The sequence below is a fragment of the Pseudopipra pipra genome, chromosome 5 (assembly GCF_036250125.1).
Source record: "Pseudopipra pipra isolate bDixPip1 chromosome 5, bDixPip1.hap1, whole genome shotgun sequence".
In the NCBI taxonomy this organism is placed as follows: domain Eukaryota; kingdom Metazoa; phylum Chordata; class Aves; order Passeriformes; family Pipridae; genus Pseudopipra; species Pseudopipra pipra.
Window position 1 is genome coordinate 50847303 of NC_087553.1, and position 24722 is coordinate 50872024.

General features: G+C 39.4%; 1 protein-coding gene across 3 annotated transcripts in view; it reads left to right on the forward strand.

Moving 5' to 3' along the window:
• The window catches only part of ST7 (suppression of tumorigenicity 7), a 138943-nt gene that overhangs the window by 73249 nt on the left and 40972 nt on the right, over window positions 1-24722 (forward strand). For 2 of the 3 annotated variants that reach the window (XM_064656046.1, XM_064656047.1), the window contains exons 2-7: window positions 4802-4884; window positions 13038-13197; window positions 17423-17477; window positions 18051-18166; window positions 19272-19347; window positions 21465-21619. In XM_064656046.1, the coding sequence (XP_064512116.1) occupies window positions 4802-4884; window positions 13038-13197; window positions 17423-17477; window positions 18051-18166; window positions 19272-19347; window positions 21465-21619 (645 nt within the window). Of the gene's footprint in view, window positions 1-4801; window positions 4885-13037; window positions 13198-17422; window positions 17478-18050; window positions 18167-19271; window positions 19348-21464; window positions 21620-24722 lie in introns of those variants that run through there. The other variant, XM_064656048.1, reaches the window with a different exon arrangement.

Below are 24722 nucleotides of genomic sequence, written 5' to 3' on the forward strand. Positions count from 1 at the left end.
TCTGTGACTGTAAGCTTTTTTAAGTTTTAATGGTAATTTGTTCTTATAAAAGTAACTACTGTACCCAGAAACCTTGTTTCACTTTGGAGTGCAGAGATATTGACACAAAAAGAGCTGTGCCTTCATGTGTATTTCAGTTTATTTGAATTGTTCATGTTTGATCTTTAATTCTGGGTCTGCAATGCATCTTTTTATTTATGTTTATAATTTAATTTATATATTATTTATTTATATATTTATTTATATTTATTTATACAAAATGATTGAGAGATATATATATAATTTTGCCTGTATTTTGAGATAACATTCTGTTCAGGATACTTTTCCTCTTAGAAGTGCCATAAATTATGCAGTCCTGTCTTTGCTTGATCCGTTTGTGTATATGATTTATGTAACATTGCTGTTATATTTTTATTCACACCTCACTGTGCACTTATATCGCCTCACATTCAGAAGTAGGTAATGGGACTGTCATTTTTAGTAGACCTACATGTGGGAGTAGTAGGTAGTTTGCAGTGCTCCCTCCCCTAGTGACCTTGTAATGTAATTAACTGATACAGCAGAATGATGATTCTTTGAGCAGTTTAACCCAAGTATTTCCCTCCTATATGGTTCCTCACAAGCTTGAAGTCTGTGTGCCTCAAGACCTTGAAGAAATTTATAAAGCAACTTAGTGTTTTATCACCTTGAGTGATACATTTTTTGTGATTCGAGTATTTTGTTACTTGAAAAATACCTGGATTTTCCTCTTTCGTTTATTCCCATGTTCAGAATGAATCACAAGCATTGGCAATGAATAACATACATAACAGGAATGAAATGGCATCAGCTTTCAAGAACACTTCAGTCACCTCTTTTGATTAGTCTCAGCTGGGAATATTAGATATGACTTGTGTGCTTTTTTAGCTTGTCTGCCACAAGCTAAATTCGTCTTTGTGAGTATGCAGAGTTAACAATGAAATAATAGTCCTTCTCTAGATATTATACAATAGGATGGAATGATTTACCAAGGTAACTTAGGCACTTTTGGAAATGTAAATAGTGCCTTATTCTGGATGACTCAAGTATGAGTAAAATGAAAGCAATAAAGAGAGGGGAAGAAAGAGAGGGGTGGGTATTTGGGAGGCTCTTATAAGTTGACATGCTTGGCTTGTTTAAAGAGAATTTATAGGTCATGCTGGTTTTGTTTAAAAAAACAAAACAGGCTGTACTAACACACCTAAAATAGATCATTCACTGTCAAAAGCCTGAGCAAATAATTGAAATTTGACAGTAATTTCAAGCAAGTTGTCACTGTAGGAACATCAAGTAAGTTTCTTTCTCTAGATGCCCATTACTTGCCCTTTTTAAGTCCTACAGGTTACAGACAAGAGATGATATTGCAAGCTGCATAGCTGCACCATCTTACCTTTGTGGACAGAAATAATTAGGCATACACTGGCATGATATGCATTCAGAAGAAAGGATATACAGTACCACCTTTCGCTGGTGATTCTACTTGGCTTCTTTATTATGCAGTCATCTGCTGTTGTCTTCAGCTCTCTCAGAAATCTCTCTCTGCTCCTTAATCCTGCTACTTCATGAAATGGAAATAAAGAAGAAAAATACTGCTATCCAAATTTAGGCAGATGGTCAAGTAACATTATCTAATGGCTCTAGTTTACTGCAACACACTGAAGGAACCCTGTTTCTACTACAGAATGGAGACATGGAATATGATAGCAATTTATCCAGTGTCAAAATGCTGACTGTAAAGAAATACTCTCTTTTGGATAATGATATATATCACATAACTCAAAAGTGTTTTGATTTTTACTTTGGGGATTAATTAGTATGAGAACTAGACCTCGATGTAGTTTCCACTGAAACAATGATTGAATTCTCACTGACTTCAGAATAAAAATAGTCTGACCACAGATGCTTAGTTTTACTGTTTTGGAGATATGTTTCTTATTAGAAAGTGTTTGCTTCTGTTAATAACATTTATGGAGACAAAGGGACTGGGAGGGTAGTTAATAATTGGCCGAAGGTAATATTTTTCACGATGAAATAGAAGATTCTTATATTTAATGAGTGGGAAAAAGAATGGCAAAAGTATTAGAGAGATACAGTCCAGATAAACAGCTCTGGTAGTTGAATGCACCTGTATCAAATCTACTGAGTTATTCCAGTTAGCTGGGAGTCTGGCTCATACAATCTAAGAGCATCCAGCATCATATCTATTCTCCTTGCAAGTCCCTGTGACTAAGCTGCAAAAGTGAAGAATTGCAGCAGCCTATAGTAAAAAGGATAAAGGAGCACCAGTATGTGTGCAGGGAAAGAAGGAAGCAGTAAGACTGGTGGAAATGGCAGATAAATAAAATCCAATCTCCATACACATCTGAGAGTTTGTCTATAAATCAATATACATTGCTTAAAAAAGAGGTGAAAAGCTAACAGCATTTCCTATGAGCCTCATTCATTCTACACCACTGATGAGCTCCATAGAGCTAATTTGTTGAGAGGGCTCTTCTAAATGGGGATGTAATTCCCACAGCGAAATTTTATGGATGGCAGTCAGTAATAATATTTAAAGCAAATAGATTATATCCTTGTTCAGTGGATATGCTCATGTAGAATCTTCACAGGTGACTTAGATGGCTTGCAACTTTGGAAATCAGATTACCTCCAGGGCAGTGGGAAAATTTTTCCAGTTTAATAGGAAGAATTCCAGTATTCCATAAGCTGTGAAGTTATGATAGGAGTGGAAGAGAAAGCTCCTCTGTAAAGTCTCCTGCTGCCTGGCTTTTCATGTTATTGTTGGCACCACAGCAGCACTGTGCTAAAAGGCGGGACGTGGGCATCTATATCCCATCACAGCATATTCTCTCTCAGAGATATCCTGACCTAAGCAGAGGAAGTAATTTTACTGGCAGTCTGAAATTTCCCCAGTGACATAGTCTGAGTATGTCTCTGGCTTATGTTTGCATTCCAGAATGAGGAATGTTTCTTCTAAAGGACTCATGGTAGCTGGTAGAAGCCAAAGCTATTTCAGTCTCTCCATTCCTCTTCCTTCTTAGCAGGTGGTGGGGCTGGAGAAAGCAGGGACCAGTATTTCAAAGTCAGCTTGTATTAGACAAGGAAGGAATGAAGGAAGGAAGGGAGGGAGGAAGAGAGGGAGGGATGGGAAGGAAAAGGAAGGAAAAGGAAGGAAAAGGATTGAGCCAGTGTAGCTGTGTTGCACACAGCAACATTGAGGATGTTATGCTGATTTACACTAGCTGAGAATCTGACATCCAACTAATTTGTGAAAGAAAATGTATGATATAATTAAAAGCCGCAGATTACTTTTCTATATCAGCTTGGTGCTTAATGTCACTCCAGTGAAGTAGAAAAGGACAGTTCCATTTTAACACTTTATGGCTTTTTCAAGGAAAGAAACCATAGAAAATAAGGAAACAAAACCCAAACAAAGCAGCTGAATTGCAGGGCTTCAATCTCTTTTAGTGATGCATTTCTGGAAAATAATTTTCTGTTTTACTGGTCATGGAAAATTACTCATATGTTTGATGATTTGTATTCTGCTCTTGTTGTCTTCTCATCATTTTTTGGTTCCATATTATTTAATTTCTGTAAGTGTCATTTCTAAATGGAACAGAATGAACTGTGGGTCTCCCACCTACATACCTAGGTCTTTTATCAACATTTTTTAATGCCTGTTTGGTAGTCTGCTGCCAGCCTTTTAAATTTACCTACTAACAGTTGTCAGTTCCCTCTTCATTCCTGGATGCAAATACATATACAGATATAGATAGATGTGTATACATTGTACGGGAAATACTTTGGCACTGGTTAAGGATGAGACCAGTAGGGTTTTTTTACAGAAGATATTCTCACCCTTCATGTAGTTCAATATGGAGTATTTTCTTGTGGAAGATGGAAGTGATGGGAAGTGAGAGTTTTCTTTAAACATCTAGAATTTAGTGGAAGAACTCCAGTTCTCTGTCTAGTAGCTTCAGTAGAGTGATCGAAAACCTAGAAAAACATTTTATTCTCTTAAGGCCATAGGAATTTTCTGTGGGGGCTGAGCATGTATACCTGTTGATTTTCTCACCAGCTTCCAAGACTGGATATGACTAGAAAAGCCCTTTGGGTTTCCAGAAGCTCATACAGATGAAATTGCCATTTCTTGTGGGTTATCTGACTTCGCTTCTGCCCTGCATTTCCGATAATCTGGACAGCTGTCATTAACACCCATTATTAACAGAAAGCCAGTTAGGTCATTGTCTAATATTCTATTCACTGTTGTCATACAACTTTACCAACTTTAGTGCAGTAGAATGAGTTAGGAAAATGCTATTATCTCCTACTTTATAAGTTAGGAACCAAGGTAATGAGAAGTAAAAAGTTTAAAAAAACTTCAAGATCTACAGGATGTTGAGACCATGTTGAATTCCAGACACTGAAAAGACCCCTAAGATTTCTAACTGCAATGGAATAGCAGAGGCATATAATAAAATGTCTTCCCATATATCATGGGGAATCCTAAACTCTGAGTCAGTGGGGCAGTGACTGGAATAGCGAAGTCCTAAACTTGTATGCAACTGTTTTCCATTGCCTTGTGATTGACTCTGTTGTGAAAACAAAATCTCGCATGTGGTAGTCTAATGCTCTGCTCTATTGCATGTTAGGCAGATGGAACAGGATATTGTTTTATTGTCTTTTTTATCAGAGTTAAGGTAATAACTTACCTGAAGTTGCAAAGCATGTGGAGAACATTTCCTGCTCTTGTACTCATGGTTTCATCTCTTTTCTTTTTCAGTGAGTATGTTTTTGAACACTTTAACTCCCAAGTTCTACGTTGCCCTGACAGGCACATCCTCATTAATCTCGGGACTTATTTTGGTAAGTACTAGATGTATTAATATCACTTTACCGTTTGATTTAGATATCCAGAATGGTATTTTGGGCTTTATGCAAATTAATAGGTGTCTTTGTTTTTTCCTTAAACTTATACTTCTGCAGCACATAAAATTTGTCTTTATTTGTACTTCTTTTTCCATGGGAACAAAAAGGAAAGAGAGGAGAAAATATTTCAGATCTGTGTCTTTGAAGAAAAAAAAGTCTTGAAGAACAGTGTTACCCACTAACAACCCTATAGTAATTCATAACAAGTATTTGCACATTAAGTGCTTCCCTCAACAATTACTACAGAAATGAAAAAGGCCAGTAAAAGGAAGAAGAGGAGAGGTACCAACTATTTCAGCTTAGCATGGTCCTTTCAGAAAGTTACAGCAGGACTTATTAGAGAAACACCAGTTCTGGTGCCAGGATTCCAAGGGATAATTATTTCAATTCTTCCCTTCTTAGAATCTTTCCCAGTACATATCTGCCTATTTGCTTAAATGTCTGTAGAATATTTTTAAACCATTTAAACCCCCTTTCTCCCATATTTAATCCCTGAGGGCTTCTTTTGTGCAAATTGATGCAGTGGAGAGAATCATAATACCATTACAGTGCAAAGCAGGAGTGTAGTATTTGCACTGAATTTTATTAAATGTCTTCATAGAAACAAATGGAAATAAAAAATCTAAGAATCCACACGGTGTACATTGGCTATTATGCTTATACTAGGCTGTTCTTGTTTCCTCGCTGCCAAGAGTTGGCTCACTACTTACACAGATGAATAGTATAGCACGGCAAAGCACGGAACAGAACAGAATAGAATGATCATCTAGTCCAGCTGCCTGACCACTTCAGGGCTGACCAAAAGTTAAAGCAAGTTATTGACGACATTCTGCAAAAGCCTCTTAGACACTGACGTGCTTGGGGCATCCACCACCTCTCTAGGAAGCCTGTTCCAGTGTTTGACCACCCTCTCATAAAGAAATTCTTCCTGATGTCCAGTCTGATCCTGCCCTGTCACAGCTTTGAACCATTCCCATGTGACCTGTCACTGGATACCTGGGAGAAGAAATCAGCCCCGCCCTTTCCACTTCCCCTCCTCAGGGAAAGGTTGTCTTTGTTTTAGTCTTGTTTGTTCAATTGGTCTTAGGTCTTTTGTCTTATAAACAAGTTGTACACTTTTAAAATCTGCAGGATAGAAGCTGCAGACCCTCCGTCACCACACCAAACTAGGAATGAAATTGAGGGACCAATGAGACCATGCGAAAGTTACTGTAGCGATAAGTGAAAAGAGGAAAGAGGGAGACATGGCTAGGGGCTAGTTCACATCACCTCAGATCTCCTGATCTCAGAGAAACCTGAAAGCAACTAGAATCTTAACTAAACATTGTCAGTTTGGTGTGGGAAATACACACCTCTCACTTCCTGTAGCTGATGTAGACAAACAAACAGCATCTTTGACTACTTAATGCCTGTGAGACTCTCATCACTTAGATGATTTCTGCACTGTTGCTGTGCCTTGCTCTGGGTTTCCTCATAGCAGAAGGCAATTACCTAATGTCTGCACCTTGGGCATTCATCATTCTTGTATGGATTGAGCCCCAAAGCACAGGACAGAACTCCAGAGGGACCAACAGAACTTTCAGAATACTAGCAGCAGCCAGACCTGTAAGACTTGGATTCAGTTCAGCACAACTCATTCAAATGCCTGGAGGGAAAATACTGAATGCTACATTCAGTACTGTCACTCAGAAAGAAGAAAATGCTGGGCCCCACCACCAAGATGAGAAGGAATGAGAGAAATAACATGGGTTTCACAGCACAATTCCTTATTTGTTGCTAGAGAGCAAAGACGGTAGGAGGAGGTGGCGAGACAAAGACAGTTTGTGCCCTATTGAATTACCTCACAGAATCAAACAGGAATAAAACCCTGAAGAGAGACTAATTTATCTAGAGCTAAATTCTGTGTATATCATGATTGCAAATCTAGGAACATTTTTTTTATACTGTAGTTGTGAAGGCAGTTTCTGAGGACTTAGCTCAGAAGTAAATGACTTGTGAGGAAGAAATTTCTAATTTTGATGGAGAGGACAAGAAGTAAGTGGCAAGGAGTCACTGATATGAAGAAGGGGCAAAAGGGTACCAATAGAAGCCTTTCAAGAAGAGATCAGACTGAGTGAGCCTTAATCAAAAGAAATCACTTGGTGTTGCATGAGAAACTCCATTATGAACAAGATGAAGGAACAGTGAGTTGATGGAGGTGTAGACACAGACTGAACAAAGACTGAAAGTCTTCTTTTGTGTATCTTCACTACTGCTATCAGTTGTTGTCTGCTTTTCACATGCCACCATCCGAAGTGTGAAAAAGATGTGTAGGCCAGGCAGGTAACATTCAGGAATCCCAGACTGTAGGGACCACTGTCATTGCTGAGAGAAATGTGTTGTTTGTAAACTTGATAATGGAAAAGGAACTAAGCAGACATCATCATGGAAAGAAGAAACTGCAAGCTGAACAGACCACACATCAGAAATGACAGCTGATTACATTCTAGTTCTGATTACGTTCTACAGCCTAGTGGTGCTTCCGATTATTTCTTAACCTTGCTGTTTACCCGTGGCCCAGTAACATCATGAATTGCCTGCATTGCCACTTGTGTCAGACTACACAGCATCCTCAGTTCTAAAGGATCCTTAGTGCTACTAATGGTATTAAGTGAAACTCTGCTATAAAATAAACATTTTCTTTCCAAATCTACATCACTGGGGTATTTTTTAGACTAAATGTACTAATATTTCTCAGAATTTTCCACCATATGGGCTGGCAGATTTTTTTCCATTATCAGTTGGCTGCAATTCCTAATCTAAAGGAGAAATCACAGCACTGCAGGTTATGAAATGATGGAAAATTCCATCTCTTCTTAAGTGTGGTAACTGATGGGAAAGTGATTGCTTTTCCTAAGTCATGTTTGGGTCCTGAAACAATGACTGTAAAATTCAGCCTTGGGCAATCGTATGCTACATGACTCCTTTGCAAAACACTACACTCCCATCTTATTTTGTCTCTTACTTTGTTTTAATTCTTTAGGTAAAATTCTGGCCTTGCTGTAGGCAATGTGACTTAACTGAAGCAAGGATTTCAGACCTTTTTTCTTATAGCTCAGAACCATACAGAAAATACTTTTCTATCTCAAGCTTTCTCCGTAATTACTTGACTACAGCACATAGTTTAAAGTTAACAATTTAGCATATATTCACTTCATCCTTGCACTATTGCAGACATTAAAAATAGGAACAAGATTTAGTGCAAAGTTGCATTAGAAATACTGTATCGGAAACTTGGTTCCACCGCAGTTACTTTTAATCCAGTAAAATATAGTGTTCTGTCTCCGAATACAATGAGCTGCATTGTATTCAGTGTCTGGAAGGCTGAGGTTTTCCTCAGGTAGGGTAATAAAACTGTCATGAAACACAGCTGACGTCCAGTAAATGCTGTGAACTGGAACTGTGTAAATGCCACTAAGATTTCTAAATAAAGCCACATATTTAACGTACAGTTATCACCAGAGTGAAAGCTGGTCAGCAGTCTTGGGTGGCACTTGAACTGCAAACTGATGGAGTCTTGGTTCTAACAAAGCACAGGTAGAACCTCAGACTTGAATCTCCACCAAGAAAGCCTTGTTTTTCTACTTCAGAGCTTGCAACAGTAATGGGAGTCTTCTGCTAGAGAATGAGAAGCATTCTGCAATGAACAAATACCAGGTCTTTCAGATACAACAATTAGGAAGCCAGTCTACAAAGGCAGAGCATGAGTTCTGAGTCTACACTCTGCCTAGCATTGAGCATCTGGGCTGTCTGCTACTACCTGAGAATGTGTATAGTGTGTGAGAGTCCCAGCCTTTTGTAGCCAATGGTACTACTACAGGAAGTCTGAGTGTGGACCTGAGTGACACAGAAGGACTTGTCTTATTTTCTGTAGATATTAATTGTTCTTCTTGTTTCATTACCTTTGTTAGTCTGCTGCAGAGGGGCAGCAAGGTGACTGAGTTCTGGGTGTTGCCACAGACACTCTGAAAGTCTGACAAGTGTGCAGGAACAGTGTTTGATGGCTGAAAAGCAACACATGGTAATTGTTCAAAGTTTCTGCTCTGGCAGAGAAGGCTTAGGTCAGGAAGGGCAGAATCATCATAGGGAGTTCCTAAAAAACTGGAAACCCATGCCAAGGAGCAAATGAGAGAGGAAGGATCTGTCAGAAGGCAGGCTATAACCCAGGCCACAGAGAAGGGTATCATAACTAGCTGGGGTCTACACAGTGTTGAAAGAAGTACTATACTTAGTCAAGGCAATATATTATTTTCTTTCCCATTTTTGTATTTTTAGAGGTAGATGAAGTAAATAGCTATTTATTTTGAATAAGCTGCTTGTTAGCACTGCATGTATCTTCTCCTGCTGACTCTTTGAATAAGACAAGTGGGCCAGGAGCAGAGTCTAAGAGGATGATGAATGTGTGTACTTCATCCAGAAGGAATGGGGCTGCATATCCTTCAAGACTGTCATTAAGGACACTGAGCATGGTCAGAGGTATACTGACTATTTCCTAGATCCAGGCTGGGCAGGACGGAGGATCTGCTTGAGTCACTGGCTACCTGTAACAGCTAAATAAAGTAGACTAGGGGCTTTCTGTGTCGGAAGGCAAGTAGCATTGTGTAGTCACAGTCATATGGATAAACACTCTTGCCTCCCAAGACAGGATAATCTTTTCCATACTGTCTACTGGATATAGCCCCTGGGCTGTAATATCCCTAGAACATGTGCAGTCATTACCTGGGAGAGTTGACCCAGGCCAGGCAGTGTGCAAGCAAACAAACAGCATGGATGACTTGAGCCAGCCAAACCTGTGCTGTGGTCCCATTGTATTTATAAAATAGGCTTAACCATGGAATCAAGTTCTGCCAGCATTATGCTGTTCCTCCAGAGAGTAAGTTTCATTTAAATCCATTAGATCAGTTGTTACCACCACTGCTGTTAGAAGAGTACTCCAAATCTTACTCCTCTGAGACCTGGAAGACTCATTACGAGCCTGAAAGAGAAATCTGAGCTGTGGAAGTTGCCAGCAAACAAAATCCTTTACTGCTTCTGTTGAAGACTCCATACACACACATACACTAGGAGAGGATGACAGAGAGTTCTCTCTAAGAGAGGATGCCTGTCTCAGATATGATAAACAGAAAAGCATAATTCAAATTACAGATAGAATCACGCATTGGTTCAGTGAGAACCACCATCAAAAACATCCCTTGTGAACTGATGCATTTATGATGGAGTATCTGTTCTGAAAAACCAGGCAGGAAGATCAGATAACCAAGTGATGCAGAATAGATTTGTTGCTACAGAGATAGATAACATTATCTGGGATTGTTTGTATGTGAGAGCAGAGATAAGAAAGAGGACAACTGTAATGTTTTCATTGCACAGGGGAAGAGAAGCACCTGCACAGAGAAGCAAAAGCAAAAAAAACCTCCAAAGCAAGTTTTTGAAATGCATTAAAAAGACAACATTTCCAAAACAAATACTCTCACATTAAGCAATAACTATACCAGATTAAAAAACAAAAATTCTAATTTGCATTTCTAAACACACAAAGCTATAAATTTTCAGAACAGGGTTTTAACTTGGCCTTTGTGAACATAATGGTCCCAAAAATCCCTTGAGGGTTTGGAGATGTTTGACCCTGTTTCAATTTGAAAGCACAGGCACCAACTAGAAAGAGCCCCAAGAAGTTTGCCGCTGCTGTGAAGGGGAGGAGATCTCTGAAGTTGAGCTCCCCTCTTACTGTATGTATATGACAGAAATGAGGTTGCCTTTTCTTTCAGAAGTGGTGCAGAAAGGATCTTTCTGATTAATTTGCTCTCTAACTCAGATATCTGTCAATGGGTAATTAATCCTTATATTCAGCTATTATTCTGCCAGATGATCTCTCATCTGCTGAATTGTCAAGATGGTTGACTTCATGTTGCTTTCAAATTGGATGATGCAGTTAAAAGTCAAATTTGATTTATAGAAATCAGGTTTCAAACCAGCTGACACTGTCTGAGAAAGGTGCAAAAATTCTGCAAAGAGAATTTATTGTTTTAAGTACCAGAATACAAATTACCTCCTCATACACGCTGAACAAATCACTCCAAGCAAAGGCTTATGATGATTTATGGCTTTAATTTCTAAGAGACTGTATGCATTGAGATCTGCCTGTTATTTCCTGGCACTGGATTCACTCAACAGAGCAAATATTTTTCAAAGCTGCCTTAAACAATTTATGAGCTTTAATGCAATTTTTTAAAGTAATTAATGTCTTTTTAAGTCTAGGGAGGAAGGCTTACAGCTGTGTCACATATTTTAGCAAGTTCCTGTCACTCAGCTGAACTGTAACAGTGACCACGTATATAGATAGATAGATAGATAGATAGATAGATAGATAGATAGATAGATAGATAGAAATATATATATATATGTTCTTTGTGACTGTCCCCTCAGTTTCACTGAAATTCAGTGTGATGGCTTTCCACCTGGTATACATATACATTGTGCAGGGTGAGTGGGCTCAAGCATGCTTTTGTACTACTCACTCCCTCTCTGAGTTTTACTGACTTTCCATCTAAAAGCTGATCATGATTGAAATAATGAGCAGGAATTTATTAGCACATTTTGGAAAACCTTTTTTTTTCCCCTTCTCTCAGAGGAAGTATGAAGCTTGTTAGATGTAGTCTAAAAAATATTGTGGGAGGGAGAGTGTGGAGCCCAGCCTGAATCTCTCTATAGCAGGTAGACCTCTAAGAGGCCTTCCAGAGCCTTCTGGCTCCTGTCTGGTGCTCCAGAACCTGCCCTACAGCATGCTGATGGTGTTGAAGATGTGAAAGCAATCCTTTCGCTTGTTGCTGATTGTAGTAAGAATTAATAAAGAAACTTTTTTGGAAGAGATTTTGTCAATGCTTTCAGCACTGGTATAACAAATGGAGACATCGAGTAATATAGAAAGGTCAGAGATTGCTCATTCACAATTTCTAGTGCAATCAATATACAAAGTACCTCCAAATTTCTCAAAACTCCATAGATTTGCCTTTTTTTTTTCAATTGGTATGTAGATGTTTGGGTGATGATTCAGGTACAATTTTCCTATTTATTAGAAGGATGTGTTCCTTTATAATTTTTACAGTCACAACCTTTTCTATATTTATATGAAATAGTCTTCATTTCCAGGTTTATGTGGTTTCCTGAAATATGTGTATTCTTACTGAATAATATCGCTTTTTTGGTGAAAATACCACAGATATATGTTTATGTGTATAATTGCAATTATAAGGAGTTCTTTTAGGCTGTGAAATGATTTTCCAAGTAGAGCTCTATAACTAATTCTTTTTTCTGATTTGCTAGCTGAACCAAAAGCCTGAAAATAAAATGAATTCTGGAGCAGCCTAAGTCAGCCAAACAAAACACAGTTCAGCTGGGGGGGGGGGGAATCCTAAAAGTATTCAGCTTCCTGGAGTTTGTTTGTAATTTGTAACATTTTTTTTATTAAACTCAGTGAATTCCTTTGGAAGCATTTACTGGGGAAACAAGCAAACCTTCTTTTCCTCACGTTCCCTGGACTGCAGAGGGAGCTGGGGAAAGACGAGGCGGGTTCATTCCTGACTGCACCATGGCATCGGCGTGGCTGATGTCGAGCAGCATGGAGTTTTGGGGTTTTTTTCTTTTTTTTTTTTTTCCCCCCAGAAGTCAGTTTAAAGGAAGGGTCCTAACAATTTTAAACGCCTTTAAAAAAAGAAATAACCTGACGTAAGGTTCTTTGAGGTTAAAAAAAAAATGCACTGACAAGATGACAAGATTTGAGACTCCCCACCTAAACTTGGATCCCATTGCACCTCCCGGTTAACCTCGGTACCCTCGGGCAGGGGTGAGGCGGGCAGGTGCCTCCCGCGGGGTGTGCGAGGAGGGGGCGCGCGGTGGCTGGAGCTGCCGCTTCCCTTGTCGGGCTGAGGCGGGAGCGGGATGCAGGGCGAGGGAGCGGGGTGGGGAACGGGGCGGTGAGGGAGGAGCGGGAGGAGGAGCAGGCCGAGGGGCGGCCCGGGGGCGGCGCGTCTGACGGTGTCTCCGCGTTGCAGATCTTCGAGTGGTGGTACTTCCGCAAGTACGGCACGTCCTTCATCGAGCAGGTCTCGGTGAGCCACCTGCGCCCCCTGCTGGGCGGGGTGGACAACAGCGCGCCCAGCGCCGCCAGCGCCGCCGGCGGGGACGCGGACGCGAACCGGCAGAGCGTCTCCGGTGAGCGGGACCGCGAACGGCTTCCTTTACCCTTGTGCTGTTGTCAAACAAAAGGCAAAGCTGCTTCATTAATTGCAAGTCGCATCTTTCCAAGTTTCGTGCAGTGCGTATTGCTCGGGCTGCGTGGCTGATGCATTTATTTCCCCCCTTGTTCTGAAGGCCCTGCTAAATTCCACGTGCCCTTTCTGCAGCACCGTTTATCTAGCGGAGGGCCACAAAGATGATTAAGGGACTGGAGCATCTCTTACCGAGGAAAGGCTGAGGGCGTTGGGCTTGTTCGGCCTCAAGAAGAGACGAGTGAGAGAGGACGTCATCAGTATCTGTGTGTCTGAAGGGAGGGTGACAGAAGGATGGAGCCAGGCTTTTGTCTCTCGGTGGTGCCAAGCAATAGGACAAGAGGCAATGGGCAGAAACTGATGAATAGAAAGTTCCACTTGAATAGGAGGAGAAAGTTTACTATGCAAGTGACCACACAGTGGAACAGATTGCCCAGAGAGGTTGTGGAATCTCCTCACTGGAGATATTCAAGAACTATCTGAATGTAATCCTGTTCCATGTGCTCTAGGATGACCCTACTTGAGCAGGGAGGTTGAACCAGGTTACCTGCTGGGGTCCGTTCCAATCTGATCGATTCTGTGATTCTAGAGACACGTAGTATTTGTATTGAAATAGTTTTGAGTAATAACAAAGTTGTAAAAAAAAAATATAATCAGGCAGAGATGTTAGAATGCCCATCTGGTTTTGCATTACTTTATTTTTTAAATAATGTAAGCAGTATGTAAACAACAATTGGATTTCACTTCAGTAAGAGGAAGCATAGTGACTTGCAATAGCTTGAGGGCTTGTTGTGTTCCTGACTCTGCTACCAATTTGATTTGTGAATTTAGGCAAGTCCTAACATAGTCAGGTTTTAAAAAAAGGCCTCCAGTTTAGGAGGCATCATTTCAGGCATGTGGGGCTCAATTTTTATGAGCTTCCAGGCATTCAGAGCTCCTGCAACTTTCAGTGCAAGGAGTGAAGGTGTCTGACCTTAAGCCATTCAGGCCTGAGCACTTCGAGTTGGGTTCCCAGGTTGCCTGAGGGATGCTTTCTCTGAGAGACAGGCCATCCTGCCTAAAACAAATCAGTCCCCCAAGCACTGATCTTTATGGACTGAAGGAGTCTCAGGGGAACTTGTCTCCCTACTTAGGTGACTCAGCTACCTGGGGAGAATGAATTGAAAAATTAGCCCATGAGTGATGAAGATGCTGAAATGCTATTGCTTCTGCCTTGAGTTGGAGATACTCACTGTTAAAGTTAGGACTGGAGCATCTTGGCTTGTGTTCCTCCTCTGTAAAACGAAGCTTACCTTTTTCAGCCCTAGCTTGGTATACAGGCCATAATCTTAATATTGGAAATTAATTCAGCTTTCATTAGGGATGTGCCTCTAGAATCAATTGCAATTTTATTAAATCCATTTCCTCTGCAGGCTTTTAGGACAGAATTAGTAAGTGAAGAAAAATGAATGAAAAGAAAAAAAGCAGTTATGTAGAAAACATTATTCAGCAGCTGAGATGCCTATGTCTGTACCTAACAAATTTTATTTCTGCTCTTCAGTGTGCGTGACAACAAACAAACAAAAATTAGCTTTGAACTCACATGTTAAATAAAATTGGTGGCCTCAAAAAACCTTGTTCTCTACAGGGTACTTCTCCTTAGGGAATCCTCCATATATCACAGCAAATTCAGCTGTTGTCATTCCCATCTGAGGAGAGGCTGTGAATAGCAGCACTGCATGGTCCAGGATATTAGATTTGGGTGAACTGGCAGAAAGCAATAGGATGGCTTGGAAACACCTGTGTGCACTCATCAATGTGCTCAGTCACACTTCAGCAGCTCTGAAATAACTCCCATAATTTTAAAGCAGAAGGCACAGTATTTTGACTAAGGAGGTTCAGCCAAGCATCTTGGCTTTTCTGATAGAAAGAAATAGTCAAGGAGTGCATTTGCTTTCAGTGCATTGGCACTGAGTTGGGACTCTTAGTTTCTGGAAAGTATATCTACGGATAGCCTGTTATTCATACCTTAAGAAAGATATCAGTGCTCAAAACATGATCATGGTACAAGTATCTGAAAGGTTAAAATAACATAGTTATATTATTAGTTTGTAAGGTAATGGAAAAGGCAACCTTTTCAGTTTAACGTGCATCAGCACTGGGATATTTCTTTCACTATCCAACAAGGTCAAGATGGCTTTTTCTTTTGGCTCACCATGTTTTCCTATGTAGATGTTTGACTGTGGTAGAAAGTTGCAGTTAATACCTTTGTTCTTTAGAAAGATCAGATGAATGTTGTACTGGCCAACATGTTAGCAGATACCAAGATGAAAGAAACAAGAGCACGCCATGTTTAACTAGCCAGGCAGATGCCAAACCACCCCCAGGATGTGGAGGTGGTGATAAAAGCCCTTCTTCACCTCCCCTTTTTGTTGCCCAGTTCAACCTTTCCCCTGCTACAGTGTCAAAATACCGCATACTTTGGATAAAGCATAGCCACTTGAATTTAAGTAAGATGAAAGAAATGATGCCACTGCAATCAAATAGTTGTCACCTAATCTTGTTGGTTGCAAACAAAATAAGTCAAGCCATTGAATTATACCTCTGGAACTGAGAAGTCTCATGTTGATTTAATATTTACAATGGTTTGAAAGTCATATGATGTAAAAACTGTCAAGCTGAAGCTTGTCAAGCAGCCATACCCTCTGGCTGCACAGCAGAGCAGCTAAATGTCGATCAAGCACTTCTGCTGAGTAAACCAGTGGAACTTTCTAATATTAGCTGCTTGCTGAAGTGGGTAGTGTAAAGATAGAGATGTATAATGAATGCAGTCACTCTTTCCCGAAGTCTGCCTATTCCTGTCTGTTTTATATACTTTATGGGTGCTGTAGGCAGCAAACTGAGGGCCCACCTCCTATGCCACTTGACTAGTCTTTGTGTAGCTGAAGGTGTCCTTATGTTGCTGCAAATAATTTATGTAATATGCTTTCTGTCCATGCCACTGTAGCCTCATACTCAGAAGTGGGAGCTATGTCCATGAGAAAAGAGGAGGGCTTGGCTTGCCGTTCAGTATTTCTGTCTCATTCTTTAATGGAACAGGCATAAAGAGAACAGGCATATACTTACCATAAAGATACCCTTCTAAGTCTACCAGAAAACTAATGTTGTGATCCCTTTAGAAATGATACCACAAAATTTCATAGGGAAAAATGTGCTGATTGACTTTTGTTAGTGGAAAGCAGCTGGTGAAATGCTGGAGGGCCAGTGCTACTGATGAGATTTTGCAGAGCACCATGTGAGGTGTCATCCAGTAGCAAATCTGTGGTAGAACGGTATGCTGCCTCTCAGTGAGTCCTTATACAAGTACTATGTTTAATTCTGGTCTCACCTTCACTGGAGTCAATGAATTGTCTTTGTTGAAATTAAGAGAATAAATCTGGTGTTAAATTAAAGGAAAAGCCAGAATCGAGACCTCACCATTTCAAAAGCTATAGATATTGATTATATTTTTTTAATTCTGCTTTAAATTACATTCTTGTGGATTTTCAGTTCTATTACTTCTTGTAGTGCGAAGAATTCACAATTTTTCCCCCTGAGGGAAATTTATAAAATGCTCTTAATGTTCCCAAACCTTTGCAACGCAGTGAACTTTTCTCTGCCAGTCAGCTTCAGCATCTGCTTATAACTTAAGTAAGAACAACAGATGTTTCCATGGATTTTTACTTCACGAGCTGTGAGGAGGAATTAAATTTGGCAACCATAGCTGAGATTCTCAGTGATTTACAACGTTAACTGGACAGTGATGTTTTCCTGAAGAAATAACAAGTCTGTAGGGACTGAGTTAATTGCTATTTTTCAGTGTAATAACTCAGTTCTGCATTATGGTAAATGTGAGTCCTGGCACTAATCAATATTATCTTTTCATCTAGCATTTGGGGCTTTGTTAGTGGTTATTTGTCTGGAATGATTGCATTTGTTGACACTAATTTATAATTAAATTATTATTTAAGAAAGGGAGAACAGTCTGGTTATCTGAATCTCAATGCTCTTGATGATTTTTTTCCATTTTCACCTAGAAAAAATGAATCATTTGATAAGACTCATTATATGTTAACTGATGTTTTTGATAAACATCAAGTACCATTGTAATTTGGGAGAGGTTCATTACTGTGTGTTTCGATTTCTTACAGAATGCAAAGTCTGGCGAAATCCTTTAAATCTGTTCAGAGGAGCTGAATATAATCGGTAAGTGCTACGATGTTACAGTTTTCAGGCATAGTACTGGGTTAAGGAGCTTAACTGTACTTTTCCATTAATGTAACTCAGAGATGGAAAAACAAAACCAACTGTGGATACATGCACCCATGCCAAATTTTTCTGTAATTTGTAAAATGTTTCTGAATGAAAAGGAATTTAAATTCATGCTGATGCACTTGTTATTTCTGCAGTTTTTTGTGACCTTATAAAAAAACCATGGAAAATCGTAAGTGTGGTGTAGTTGGTACTGTTAATACAGCAATCCTGTTCAAATCAGTTATAGCAAACAACCTAATTAATTAGGTGTAGGTTTCATGTAGTCCTGATGTTTGAATATATGTGTTACCAATTTCCAGTGTGTACTTTTCAACATCCTCATTAGCTTAGGTTTGACTACTGTTGCTCCATCCTAATACAGTGAAATGCAAAGTGTATTGGTTAAGAGATTGGCCAAGTGAACTTAGTTGGCTTTGCCCATCTCTAAGATCTAGGATTCTTGTCTAGATTTTTTTTGCCAAGTGTGACCTCACTAATCAAAATATCTCTTTGGCATGTTTGCAGGTATACATGGGTAACAGGGAGAGAACCTTTGACTTACTACGATATGAATCTTTCCGCACAGGACCATCAGACATTCTTTACATGTGACACAGATCATTTACGACCTGCAGACGCTAGTAAGAGACCTTGTGAACAACTGTTTTGGCTAATAGCTTAATGATTGCTTTAAACTGATGCAAGAGAAACGCAGTCAGACATCCGTTCTTTTGGCTAGATAAGGAAAGGCAGAAGTTTGATCATGCCTGGAAAGCCATTGCTGTTGAATTTATAGAATTCTAGACATGAACGAGTGTCTATATATATAAACTATCTAGTTTATGTTGCTTTGTTCTGCTGTCGTGCTGAAGTCATTCAAGGTAGTACCATTTGCAAGTGTAAAGGATTGAGATTTTTCTCCTGTTTCTTGCAGTGGCTTCCAACATGTATAGCTTAATTTGCCTCCAGCTGCAGTGTAGTACATTGAGTTACCTTATCCAGATCTCATTTAGTCTATGCTGATAGAAGAGAGAGAGCTGATGTAAAACTTGAGTGTTTCATCCCCTGATGTAGTTAGAAGCTCTGTAAAAAATGAGAACAGCAATTTACAGCTGAATTTGTATAAGCAGCTTTAGTTGTATTAAGCCTTTACTGTTTAGTCCACACGCAGACTTTGGTTCTACTAAAAATATACAACAGTGATTTCAATTGTCAGAATTTGCCTCTGAACAGATAAATTCTCTTAGGAAGGGAGGACACTGATACTTGGGTGCTCCATTCTGAAGGCATAATTACAAGGGAGAACATACTGTGCTTTTTTGACATATGATAAACATGAATCCTGTTTTCTGAACTCAGTGGTCTAATTGTGAGGTCATTTTATTAGCCTGGATGTTGTTTCCATTTAACATTCATCTAAAGCAACAACACAGTAAGAATCCCAACTATCCCTGTGGAATCTTCTACACCAATAGGAAATAGCTGCTTGTCACCTCTATACATGGCAGTGCAGATAGCATGATGTCTCAGCCAGATTTTCTCCTGAAAAAAGTTTAATTAAATAAAAAGAAGAAAAAAGCTGAGTATGTGGGACAAAAACTCATATTCATTATGTATCTTTTTGAGTGATCACTGAGCTTTATGAAATGCTCTGCGATGAGTTGGACTGTTGTTACAAGGCAGTAGATTACAGTGTTAGTGCTGTAATGACTGATATGCCCCTCTTCTCTTTTGTTTATTGAATAGTAATGCAAAAAGCCTGGAGAGAGAGAAACCCTCAAGCCCGAATTTCTGCAGCACATGAAGCTTTGGAATTGAATGAGTGAGTGACAACAACATTAACATTTATTTCCTGTCTTTTAGAAAATCCATTTGATGATAGTTTAAGGCAGGGGAGTTGCTACAGTAATTTTTAACTGTGAATACAGGCCTGTCACAGGAAGGCCTACAATAGAAGGAAAAAAGCACAGCTGCATTCTGTCCTAGGTACCCAGAAGATCCTTAGGGCAGTAATGACAATGGAAGTCTTCCTGTTGATATCAATGGGCTTTGGAACAGCATAAAAAAGTTTTAATTGAGTTGCCTCCTGATGAGCATATGAAATATGTGTTTATGGGACGAAGAGTTCCCTTTTGAGTTTCTCAGTCATCATGAACGGAAGCAAGAAAGAAAGGACTCATAAACACCTTCTGAAATACACATTTCATAGTATGAGAGAATATGATCTAATTTTCTGGAACTTTTGGTCTTTGAGTCTGTTACTAATTTCCTCAATGAGAAGTGTAGTATTTTGAGATCCCACAATAAACACAAAAACAGTGCAGGAATGCTTTACTGGTATGGCAAACTGTATAAATGTTGCTAAAGTGCATAAAGTGGAGAGACAGAGATTACTGTATTCTAGAATTCCATGAACTGGTGCTTTACAGATTGTCCTTCATGTATTTCATCAGAAGAAGAGAAAGAATTGTTTGTTCTTGTATAGTGATTTAACTGAGAGAATGTAGCATAAAAGGCAGAAATGAGCTCTAAGACTATCCTGTTCTACTCAGATATCATAGAATTAGAGAATGGTTGAGGTTGGCAGTGATCTCTGGAGGTCATTATCGAACCCCTCCATTCAAACAGGGCCACCTACAGCGCATTGCACAAGACCATGTCCAGCAGGCTTTTGAATATCTCCAAGGAGGGAGACTTCACAACTTCCTTGGACAACTTGTGCCAGCGTCAGTCACATTTTAAGTAAAAGAAGTGTATTTGATGTTCAGGGGAACATTCTGTGTCTCATTTTGTGCCCACTGCCTCTGGTCCTGTCACCAGATACAACTAAAAATAGCCTGGCTCTGTCCTCTTTGCCCCCTCACTTCAGTTATTTACAAAGATTGACAAATTCCCCCCAAAGTCTTCTCTTCTCCAGACTGAACAGTCCCAACTCTCTGAGCCTTTTCTCATATGTGAGATGCCCTAGTCCCTAATCATATTCATGGCCCTTCATTGGACTCTCTGTAGTATGTCCATGTCCTTCTTGTACTGGGGAGCCTAGAACTGGACACAGCACATCCATGTGTGGCCTTACCAGGCTGAGTAAAGGGGAAGGATCACTTCCCTTGACCTGCTGGAAAAACTCCTCCTAGTGCAGCTCTGCTGCAAGGGCACATTTCTGTTTTGTTTTTTGCTTGGGTTGGGTTGAGTTTTTGTTGTTGTTGTTTTTTAATCTCTACAATTACATTTATAATCTGTTCTTTGCATATGGCAAATGTTATAGGTCTGTTGATTCTTTTCAAACCATTACAGTAATTGAGACAGTTTGTGTTAAAACAATAGTGCATAAAACTAGTCTTGTTTTCCAGAAGGAGTTTTAGGGATGTAGGCTTAGTGAGACAGTACTTTACTTTCTGGGACAGTTGTCAGTAGGTTTACTCAAGGGCTGAGTGATATAGTACCTAAAAATGAGAGTCACGATCTGGTCGACAGAATATTTATTCATCAAAATATAATAATATATAATAATGGCCAGTCTTCGCGAGCGAAGATTTGGGAAAGGTCATAAACCCTTCGAGCCTGCGCAGTGGATTTTTTAGGTGAGACACAGTGTGTGCTGAACTGAACCCACCCTTTAATCCTGAGGTTCATCTGCCGGGGCCGAGCAAAGCTTGGACAGTGGCAGTGAGGTCCCCAGGACGTAGGTTTGTTTAGAGTGATCTTCTCTTAGATGGATGGCCTTACAGGGCTGACGAGCTCCAACTGCCCGGGGGGCCGGGAATTGAACCCGGGTCGCAGCGGTGAGAGTCCTGCACTCTAACCACTAGTTCATCAGAAAAGTACATGGACAAAATCTCCTTACTTCCATACTTAACACGTCCTTGCCAGTCTGCATGTCTTCACATAGCTTTTACATCATGCACCCTTCTCATGGTTTTTCCTCTGATATTTTTGCAGGTGTGCTACTGCCTATATTCTCTTAGCTGAAGAGGAAGCAACAACAATTGTAGAAGCAGAGAAGCTGTTCAAGCAAGCTCTGAAAGCTGGAGAGGGCTGTTACAGGCGCAGTCAGCAGTTACAGCACCATGGTGCCCAGTATGAAGCCCAACACAGTAAGTTTCTTATGAGGGAATAGCCATTTCTAAGGGAGAGAAGTTCCAGGGAGTTATTTGGGGTTTTTAGGTGGTTTTTTTTTTTTTGGTGTTCTTTCCCCTCTAAGAACTGTGCAATCAGTATTTGGCATTAGCTGGAATATGGCCCTAGAGCCAGACTATTTTGTTTCAGTGTTTTCGCTTGATTCTGTTGCTGAGCTATCAGTGCTCAGATTCCAGATATGCCTTTTCTTTGTCATGGCAGAAAATACTGTAGCATGAACTTAACAGAAAAGAAAAGGTATTAGAGCCAAAAGAGATCTGATATTTAGAAAATGTTGGACTCAGTTTAAGTTGCACTGAAGTGCCTTTAGCCATTTTGAAAACATGGGTTCATGTTGTGAAAAAGTACTAAAGAATGATGGAAATAGGAGCGAAGTGAAGCTTTGCCAGCTTTTTTCTGTCAGCTCTGAGGATAAATGGGTACACTGTGTTGTTCTGTGTAAAAGTTAATGAGACCCATTAAGGAGTGTGACATTTGAAAAGTTAGTTGCATATACTAAGAAAGGTCACAGAAACATAGAAATTAACAACTGGAATATTAAAGTGATCTAATTGAAAGTCTAGATTTTTAGTATGTTTTTAAAATTTTGAATAAGCAGATTTAGCTGTTTTGATATTTATTAGATACTCCTTTAATCCAAGAAAATACATGAGGGTTCACTTACAGTAAATTATCAAAGAGATAATAAAGCCAACAGTCTAGTGGCTACCCTAAGCAAAAATAGCACCAATTAATTACATAAATACAAGCACTGACATACTTTGGGCATCTTCAGGTTTCTCAGGATCTGAATTCACAGCCTCTGGCTATCTCACATAATTTGGAGATTGCTGATAAAAATTATACACAGTAAAACTATCTGTGATCTCTAGTTTCAAAAGTGTATGCAAGTCTGTACCTGAAACCCTGAGGTTTTATAAAGCTTGGGGGTAGTATTTCAGATATTTGTTGGTTGTAAAATGATATTTAGGATGATTTGTTTATTTTTGATGAAAGTAAAAATATAGAGCAGCTGAGCCCTTGAAGCAGTTTTTGTGCTCTAGCAAGCTTATGGTTTTCTGTGAAACCTTAATTTGTGCACTCAATTCATCTTTAGTACAGAAAATTACTATGAAAAGTACACAATAAGTAATTAGTAAACACTGTCATGATGCTTATGTTCAAGTTAACCTGGTTAAGTTTGTGCAGGCAGTTACAAGTATGGTGTTTCTGTAACCAGTGTGTGCTAGATGACTACTCTCCTGGTCAAATTTGACACCCGAATCCTTCAGTATTTCAGCTGAGGAAGTAACCAGTTGAATCACAAAATTAAGTGGATTGCCACAGAGCAGGGGGGTTGAAAAGTGACTCCCAGCTCTGAGTGTATTCAAGAGGGGCTTCAGGATGGCCTAGGTGATACCACTTCTCTATACCACCCAGTCTCCCCTTGAAAATGTCAGTGTGCACCCGCAGAAATAAGAAAAATTCCAGCCTCAGATGGTGCCTTGGACAAAGGGGCTTCACGCAGGAGTCTCTTGATTATATGCTGGACTTCTGCATGGTTTACAAGGGTGGAGAGGAAGGACTGTGGACCGATGTGTTGCTGTTCCATGATTCTTAGAGTTCAGTTGTTCCATTTCTGGTCTTTGAAGTAAATTTTCAGATGAAAAGTGGGCATTTCATATTTTACAGGTGAAACACACTGTAATTTCTTGAACAACAACATATTTGTTGTTCTAGCACATTGCTCTGCATTTCTGTTTATTCATGTGTTCCATCTCCTTCATATGGTATTTTATGTTAGACAGTAAATTTTAAGAGTAAATGGCTTTGAGTACCCAACTTGGCTTCTTTCAAGAGGTGCTTGTTTATAGAAAACATGGGCAGTCTTCTTTTTAAGATTGCTCATGTTAGGCATCCCAAATTGTTAGTCACATAAGAGAATTTTGTCCTGGAAGATTATCTTGATTTCATAGTAAGTAAATGCCTTTTGACCATTCCTTCTGAAAAGTCTGAAAAAAGCTTAACCTCATGTGTACCTCATGTACACTATATAAGCATGTTGAAACAGATGTAACTAATAGATTGTGTATTAAATATATAGGAATCCATACAGAGATAAGGAATCAGGTAATATAAAATACAGCTAAAGAAATTCTTCCCTCCTTTATTTATGTTTTTTCTCCAAAGTGAGACCTTTCAACCTGCTGCTTAATCTATCTGAAAATTTTAATTACAGTTTTAAAACAATTTGTAGGTCTTTGGAATGTTTTCAGCACACATGTTGTTCTTATTATGAAAGGCTTGAAAATGTTAGGAACAGGCTAAAATCAGAGCACATACTATACCGAAAGATAATTTGTAGCAGCTGTCTTATATTTTCATGATATGGTAATTTTTTAGATGATTAGCTTCCCACTTATTTCCTCTTGGCCCAGAAGTACTTTAAGAGTTCGCATTGGAAGTATAGGGAAGTGAATGAGAAATGAAAGGAATAAGAATTCTTGAAGAGAATAATTATTGCCGCTGCTCAGTTTCTGCCATCTTTACTGTTAGGGTGTCTTCTAGCACACAGGACTGTCATATCTGAAACATGTTTATTTGCCATCTGTAATTAGTGGTGTGGGGAATTTGAAGATGATAATTAGGTAACAGGTAAAGGCTGTAAACAGAAAGTTCAGCATGTACTACTTTTCTTCCAGTCATTAAGAAAAAGACTGTTAGAGTATGAGGATTTGCTTTGCTACTTCTCCTTATTAACAAGTATATTTGTAAAAACTTTAAAAAAAGACAGGATGTAACATGCATTTTCATCAATGCCCATGTCTTTACCGTGTGTGTGAATTGGTAAGTGTGACCACAGAGTTTTGTGCCAGTTTTAACCTCATAGGAGTTCTCCTTGCCTCAGTTGAGAACTTGATGGTCTGTACCCTATAGTGCTTTCTGTACCTTCAGATCTGCTTATGTTTCACAGGTGTAAGGCCAACCCAGGAGTTCTTATTTATCACACTGTATATCTGGAATCATTCCACTGATTTCAGTGCTGTTATGCCACATCTAAATCATCAGAATTTGGTAATT